The sequence below is a fragment of the Salvelinus alpinus genome, chromosome 30 (assembly GCF_045679555.1).
Source record: "Salvelinus alpinus chromosome 30, SLU_Salpinus.1, whole genome shotgun sequence".
Lineage (NCBI taxonomy): Eukaryota > Metazoa > Chordata > Actinopteri > Salmoniformes > Salmonidae > Salvelinus > Salvelinus alpinus.
The window spans coordinates 44,104,853-44,113,302 of record NC_092115.1 but is presented as its reverse complement, the minus strand read 5'-3'; the positions used below and the strand labels follow the sequence as shown (position 1 = coordinate 44,113,302).

General features: G+C 40.4%; 1 protein-coding gene and 1 long non-coding RNA gene across 3 annotated transcripts; one reads left to right on the top strand and one right to left on the bottom strand.

Annotated features, from left to right (window-relative positions):
* Positions 1–187: 187 nt before the first annotated feature.
* On the bottom strand, positions 188–1,824 carry LOC139559709 (uncharacterized). 2 transcript variants are annotated; one of them, XR_011671811.1, is made up of 3 exons: positions 1,691–1,824; positions 1,049–1,126; positions 188–931 (listed from the first exon to the last, which is right to left on the bottom strand). It is a non-coding gene; the product is annotated as an uncharacterized lncRNA (long non-coding RNA). The 2 variants fall into 2 exon arrangements; XR_011671810.1 differs by lacking the exon at positions 1,691–1,824 and adding an exon at positions 1,277–1,417.
* A 5,052-nt stretch (positions 1,825–6,876) lies between these two features.
* Positions 6,877–8,110, top strand: ccl20a.3 (chemokine (C-C motif) ligand 20a, duplicate 3). The gene is made up of 4 exons (XM_071376410.1): positions 6,877–7,080; positions 7,226–7,340; positions 7,520–7,597; positions 7,706–8,110. The coding sequence occupies exons 1-4, from the start codon at positions 6,993–6,995 to the stop codon at positions 7,785–7,787; spliced, it is 363 nt and encodes a 120-aa protein (XP_071232511.1). The 5' UTR covers positions 6,877–6,992; the 3' UTR covers positions 7,788–8,110.
* The last annotated feature ends 340 nt before the right edge of the window (positions 8,111–8,450 follow it).

The following is an 8,450-nucleotide window of genomic DNA, read 5'->3' as shown; positions in this document are numbered from 1 at the left end:
CACAGAACTATACTTGAGTTTACTGTCAAGTACAATACAGTGCATTATAGACATCTATGTTTGGGCCACATTAGAATATACTAATATGTCATTTGACATACCTTGATTCAATTTTAATTGAATGAAAACAGATTTAACAGTATTAACTCAATCATAATTGTCTTCATTAAGTTACCAATTTTAGATGTAGACAGTACAGGAATACTTTATTTTTCCCTTTTGATAAGAAATGACCATACTGTATTAAGGTTTTATTCATGGGTTAAATGATTTGGAAATTACAAGTAAGTATACCAACATAAGCTTTACATTAACAAAATGTGTAGAGTACATTGTCACAGTAGATTCTCTCTGGTAAATGAGGAAATACCTTATTTCAATTGTATGAAATGATGTGAAATAGTTCAATTTGGACTTAGTCTGCTCAAATATTAGGTTTCATTTATACTGAACATAATACCCACCAGAGGCATAAATAGTCTTGAAAAATGTTGGCAGCAACCAGGACTTAAAGTTAAACACGACATCAAATGTAGGGAGCGATAATATGGTGGCCAGTAATGGCTGCAATTGAGATCAGCTGTGCGGGTGATTTTTGCGCATATTGATGTTTTAACGAGAGATTATCTTGTGTTGAGCTGGTGCTCAGTGTTGGTTTCCATTGACCTGTAGTATTCAGTGAACCACACCACGATTCCAAAAATATAGCTATGTTATAACTTCTTGTACTGAACATTTACATCTTGACATTGCAGTACTTTCTCCAGCCACAACTACACATTCAATAACAAATTAAACGTAATTCAAATGTTGTTCTTAACAGTGGACAGACAGACACCATAACTGGGAAAGAGACTTGTGTCATATCTGTCATCACCCAACAGATTGTTTGTGTGGGTGCCATCATGTTCAGGCTGCAGTCCTTTTGTTCCTTGGGAAGAAAAAAAGAGTGTTTGGTCATTTACAACATCATATACAATTCAAACATTTTTGTGTTACTGTTTAATAAAATGGGAAAAGTGTTGCTACTGTGATGGGTTTATCTTACTTTATGTGCTAAATGGCGTCCTCTACCCACTTGCTGTCGGGGTCAGCACAGACATGTCTGTCCTTCACGGTGGTGGACCTGTTATAAAAGAGAGGAGAGGTGGATTTAGAAATTGTAACGGCAGCCTTCCTCCTCTTCACGAGAAGAGAAGGTGTAGCAGGGATCGGACCAACACGCAGTGTAGCCAGTGCTCAACATGTTTAATAAAACGAAACTGTGAACACTTACAACAATACAAAATAACAAATGTGGCAAACCGATACAGCCCTATCTGGTGCAGAGAAAACACAAAGACAGGAAACAACCACCCACAAAATCCCAACACAAAACAAGCCACCTAAATATGATTCCCAATCAGAGACAACACCAAACACCTGCCTCTGATTGAGAACCATATTAGGCCAAACATAGAAACAGACAAACTAGACACACAACATAGAATGCCCACCCAGCTCACGTCCTGACCAAACACTAAAACAAGAAAAACACACAAGAACTATGGTCAGAACGTGACAGAGATGTTACATCAGATTCAACAATCAATCCAATAATGTCACTTGAACATTCTAAAAAACTATTTTCCTGTTTCTATGTCCTGAAGCTGTTTAAAGACAATATAATATACAGTAGCTATACGCTTACATCACAGCATTGATGTCGCAGATCCCAGTCTCATGTTGGATTCTGTACTCTTTCAGGTTTCGTCACAGGGATAGCCTTCTCTGTGTATTCTGTGCAGCTTCGAGTGGACCTGCACAAGACAGACAGCATCCCAGATATTTAGACGTATTGGTAGAAAAGACATCGTAAAAATAGATTGCCGTTTTCAGGGTAAAAACAAACAAACAAAGCATAGCTCAAAACAGAAGCAATGCACAACCTTTTCTCTGCTAAAATATGACTAAACCCACAATAAATGACAGTTCATGTCCTACTTACTACTTTCGCACAGAGTCATCAGTGCCACCGGCAGCACATGCAGTGTCGAGAGAGTCACCAGAAGCTTTGTCATCTTGTCAGGTTCAGAGTTCTAGGCGGGCAGTAAAGTTGGATAGATACATGTAACTCTATTGTCCGAATAAGATACAAAGATAATCTGATACAATGATCTGGCATTGTAATGTAGTTTAAATACGTACATAGTTGGAAATATACTGCCTTCTCTGGACCGCAGACTCTTATAAACTTGAATTAGCTAACACCACGTGCCATTGGAACACAGGAGTGATGGTTGCTGATAATGGGCCTCTGTACGCCTATGTAGATATTCCATTAAAAATCTGCCGTTTCCAGCTACAATAGTCATTTGCAACATTAACAATGTCTACACTGTATTTCTGATCAATTTGATGTTATTTTAATGGACAAAAAATTTGCTTTTCTTTCAAAAACAAGGGACATTTATAAGTGACCCCAAACTTTTGAACGGTACTGTAAGTAGCCTTCTGTCTTATGTAACCATACCGAACATAACATATCATACTAATTTCAGTGTCCTGGATTTACATTTACTATGTTACGTCTAGTCATTGAGACCAGGCTGAGTTTTCATATGGTAGTTGTTTAAGGTTAAGTTGTATGTAACAACAGCTTAACTGCAGTTTTCACATTGTACCTACCATTGTAATAACCATGCAAATACATGTTTGTAGTGCTAAAGCAACACCAACATTTTAAATGTTTCAATATTCATATGAACATGATCAAATGTCCCAATTAAAGCGCTGTGACATATGCATGGGTAAAAAGGTTGTGGTTGTCACAGGGACAGCTATGATGCAACAAATGAAGAAGAACTCAAAACCACTTCATAATGACCTATTTAGTTGTCACATTATCACTTCTATGTGTTCCTCTGACCTAGAAAATAACCATATTATAACCTCAAGACAACCTATATGCAACAGCCCACATCCATGCAAGTCACACACACACACACAGACATGACTATTGGATTGAACAGATAAGATATTACTTTTCTTTGTCTTTCAGTGTATTGTATTTCAGTGCTGTGTAGATTTACAGCACTACCCAAACAAAGTTACACATGAAAGTTCCCCTCATAACTCCCCCATTCTCCACAGGTTCTAGGAGGGATCCTATAGTGTGGACAATTATTGTTATTTGTATTTGTTTATTTTTGTAATTTTTTTAATCTCTTTTTCTCCCCAAATTCATGGCATCCAATTGGTAGTTACAGTCTTGTCCCATCGCTGCAACTCCCGTACGGACTCGGGAGAGGCGAAGGTCGAGAGCCGCGCGTCCTCCAAAACACAACCCAGCCAACCTCACTGCTTCTTGACACAATGCCCGCTTAACCCGGAAGCCAGCCGCACCAATGTGTCAGAGGAAACACCATGCACCTGGCGACTGTGTCAGCGTGCATTGTGCCCGGCCCAGCACAGGGGTCGCTAGTGCACGATGGGACAAGAACATCCCTGCCGGCCAAACCGTCCCGTAACCTGGACGACGCTGGGCCAATTGTGCGCCACCCCATGGGTCTCCCAGTTGCGGTCGACTGCGACAGATCCTGGACTCGAACCAGGATCTCTAGTAGCACAGCTAGCAGTGCGCCACTCGGGAGGCGGTAGTGTGGAATTTTGACCATACATCAGAGCTCTGAGGTCATTATGTAATATTGTCTATGTAAACAGTTCAATAGTTGTCATACGTTTTGTAAGCTTATAGTTTTTGATCATCGTCAGTGCAACACTCAACCTGAATTCCTAGTTTTCTTACGGATTCTGTGGTGCCATTATGGTTTATTTGCTATCTTACAGATCACGTGAACTCAGCAAAAAAAGAAACGTCCTCTCACTATCAACTGTGTTTATTTTCAGCAAACTTAACATGTGTAAATATTTGTATGAACATAACAAGATTCAACAACTGAGACATAAACTGAACAAGTTCCACAGACATGTGACTGACAGAAATGGAAAAATGTGTCCCTGAACAAAGCGGGGGGCAAAATCGAAAGTAACAGTCAGTATCTGGTGTGGCCACCCGCTGCATTAAGTACTGCAGTGCATCTCCTCCTCATGGACTGCACCAGATTTGCCAGTTCTTACTGTGAGATGTTACCCCCCTCTTCCACCAAGGCACCTGCAAGTTCTCGGACATTTCAGGGGGGAATAGCCCTAGCCCTCACACTCCGATCCAACAGGTCCCAGACGTGCTCAATGGGATTGAGATCCGGGCTCTTCGCTGGCCATGGCAGAACACTGACATTCCTGTCTTGCAGGAAATCACGCACAGAACGAGCAGTATGGCTGGTGGCATTGTCATGCTGGAGGATCATGTCAGGATGAGCCTGCAGGTACCACATGAGGGAGGAGGATGTCTTCCTTGTAACGCACAGCGTTGAGATTGCCTGCAATGACAACAAGCTCAGTCCGATGATGCTGTGACACACCGCCCCAGACCATGACGGACCCTCCACCTCCAAATCGGTCCCGCTCCAGAGTACAGGCCTCGGTGTAACGCTCATTCCTTCGACGATAATTGCGAATCTGACCATCAACCCTGGTGAGACAAAACCACGACTCATCAGTGAAGATAACTTTTTGCCAGTCCTGTCTGGTCCAGCGATGGTGGGTTTTTGCCCATAGGCGATGATGTTGCTGGTGATGTCTGATGAGGACCTGCCTTACAACAGGCCTACAAGCCCTCAGTCCAGCATCTCTCAGCTTATTGTGGACAGTCTGAGCACTGATGGAGGGATTATGCGTTCCTGGTGTAAGTCGGCCAGTTGTTGTTGCCATCCTGTACCTGTCCCGCAGGTGTGATGTTCAAATGTGACCGATCCTGTGCAGGTGTTGTTACACGTGGTCTGCCACAGCGAGGACGATCAGCTGTCCGTTCTGTCTCCCTGTAGCGCTGCCTTAGGCATCTCACAGTAAGGACATTGCAATTTATTGCCCTGGCCACATCTGCAGTCCTCATGCCTCCTTGCAGCCTGCCTACGGCACGTTCACGCAGATGAGCAGGGACTCTGGGCATCTTTCTTTTGGTGTTTTTCAGAGTCAGTTGAATGGTCTCTTTAATGTCCTAAATTTTCATAACTGACCTTAATTGCCTACCGTCTGTAAACTGTTAGTGTCTTAACGAGGTGCATGTTCATTAATTGTTCATGGTTCATTGAACAAGCATGGGAAACAGTGTTTAAACCCTTTACAATGAAGATCTGTGGAGTTATTTGGATTTTTACGAATTATCTTTGAAAGACAGGGTCCTGAAAAAGTGACGTATCTTTTTTTGCTACGTTTATTATCTGATCAATATCACAATCTCAAATGTGCCATTCACCAGGCCACAAAGGCCACAAACAGTGGCAATCCCTTGGTATGACTGTATAGCCTTACCCACTGGGGTAGATCAACTGAAAAATCTGATAACTGTATATACACACTTTTAGAAAAAAAAGTGTGTATATATAAAAGAAAAAGTGTGCTATCTAGAACCTTAAACAGTTCTTCGGCTGTCCCTATAGGAGAACCCTTTGAAGAAACCTTTTTGGTTCCAGATAAAACCCTTTTTGCTTATGGTGGAAAAAATACTTATTTTCCACCATAATTTGCAAATAAATTCATAAAAAATCCTACAATGTGATTTCCTGGATTTTTTTTTCTCATTTTGTCTGTCATAGTTGAAGTGTACCTATGATGAAAATTACAGGCCTCTCTCATCTTTTTAAGTGGGAGAACTTGCACAATTGGTGGCTGACTAAATACTTTTTTGCCCCACTGTATTTGACAATATCTACATTGGCCAATCCAAAATTGCTTTTTAAAGCTGTCATGGAAATACATGTATTTCCTATTACCAAGTCATTTACGGTTTCTATGCCTATAGTTTTCCATGTGGTCCAATTTAACTGTGAATTCTGAAAAACTATTCAAGGATTATTCCATAAGGTTGTGTTTTTAGGGAGTGATATTGGTTCTTGTAAAATAAAAAAATGTCTCCACGTATTCTGAAAATATTTTTAGCAAAGGGGGCATTGAGTTTTCAGTATTGGTCAGGTATATCAGGAGATCATCTCTAAATAAGTTTAGTTTATATTCACTTTTACCAATACTGATACTTTGGTTTGGGTGCTGTCTAATTCTTTCTGCAAGCGGTTCAATTGCCAGTGCAAACAGGAGGGGGGAGAGGGGACTTCCCTGTCTTGTGCCCCTTTCCAAAACAATTTTATCAGATAATGTATTATTTGTGTATATTTTAGCTTTAGGACATGTATATCATATTTTTATCAAATGTATTATTTCAGCTGGAAAGTTGAAAGCTTCCAAAGTTATTTAAACTTTATTTAACTGTTCTTAAGTCAGTTAAGAACAAATTCTTATTTACAATGACGGCCTACCCCGGCCAAACCCTAACCCCGGACGGCACTGGGCCAATTGTGCGCCGCCCTATGGGACTCCCAATTACAGGCAGTTGTGATACAGCCTGGAATCAAACCAGGGTCTGTAGTGATGCTTCTAGTCCTGAGATGCAGTGCCTTAGACCGCTGCGCCACTCGATAGTCTATACTGTAAAAATGTTAAATTGACAATTGGAAATATGTTTGAGTAGCTCATAAAGGATCATAGGACAGAGTATCAACTCATTGTACTTTGTAGTACATTTTAACCATCTGAGGATAAATGTTTGAATAAACAAATAACATTTGTGTTAAAACATCCCTTGTTGTCCGTCTTTTGAGTAATGTTGTTCGCTTTCTTGCTCAATGTGGGTTAGTGATGGGGAAATTCTTTCGTGGGACGTTGCCATTAAGTGGTGGGTAAGAAAGCCTATTTCAACTCTCAAAGCAGACGTTTCCACCTGCAGAAGGAGTATATATAGAGAGTAGGACCTCACACAGCCACTGAAGCTTTCTCTTTGAAGACAAGACAGCAGCTCAACTCAGCTCATCCCTAACCACAGCATCACAGAAGAAGAAATGGCCCAGATGAGAGCCCCTGTGATTGTACTGCTGGTGCTACTGGCTTTGGGGCTCTTTGCTACGGAAACTTCTGCAGCTAAACGACGTAAATATTGTGCTGTGAAAGTTTTGTCTTAGTCTGTGTCTCTGTGTTTATTACTGAATACAGAAATAAACAACTGGACAATTAGGGTAATATTTTGTGTTTCTCAACATTCCTCGTAAATCCTTCATTTGTTCCTTTTTAACAGCACGTCGTAGGAGAGGATGCTGTGAGAGTTATACTCTTCGTAAAACACCTTTCGCAGTTATCGAAGGCTATACACTACAGACCATATCAGAAACCTGCCGTATCTTTGCCATCAGGTGAGTTTCTTTGGAGTATCTGATTGCATTGTATGGCAAGTAATAAAGCCAGAAAAATTCCATTAAAGCTACTATAAATAGCCTACTGTACTGTAGTTTTAGCAATCAAACAATTATACAATGCTGTAAGTGTAAAAACAGAGAGTTGAAAATGAACTTATGCTTTATGTCTCTTCCAGGTTCCACACTGAAAAGGGTAAGGATGTGTGTGCAGACCCTGACAAGAACTGGGTGAAAGAGCACGTCAGCCGACTGGGGTAAGAATCATTCTCATGAACAGAGACTAAAAGTGAGACTAAAAGTGTGGTTGTAGCCGTGACAATACAAATGAATGATATCCATTTGACATTTTATATCCGTTTTAGGACCAAAGCGGCTCACATCAAGACCTCACAGGCCAAATCCAACAATGTCATCACAACTATCAGAGGGGGACTCAGGATATAAAGGAACAGTACGCAGTCAAAAACTGAACACAACACCCACTGTTAATCTTTCCTCTCAGCACCAAGAATAAAATCAATGACAAGGGTGTCACAAGGCCTGTTTCTTCTTAGTTCTATATTTTCTGGGATGATTTTATGTGAATATATTTTGTAAATATGAAGGATGTTGTTATAATACAACACATTTTTTATATACAAGAGGGTTATGCTCTCATTGTGAGACCATCAGAAAAGTTATACTTTGTATGTTTTTATTCATAAACTTTTGTTACTTCTGTTACATTTTGTCATCTGTAATAAATGTGTTATATTTTACTAAGAATACTTACCTGTGTTTTCATCTTGTGTGTGGTGAAAGGAAGAGGTACCATTAGAAAGCACAGTGACAGATAACAGATAAAGCAGATAGAGAAGATATTGTGTAGGCCTAGTTACTGTGTGAAGTGCACTACACCATGAACGTTCGCCAGTGGATGGATCACTTATAGAGCTTCTTATAAAAGTAATCCTTGTATGCACTGTTAAAACAGAAAGACTGAAAACACCATGATCGTGTAGTGAAACCATGAAAAGTAGTGCATCCTTAGCTGAGATCTGGTGTTTGGAGGGTGTTTGAATGTCACCCCAATGTAAGTGTTATAATACACTGAATGTATTTCAAAAC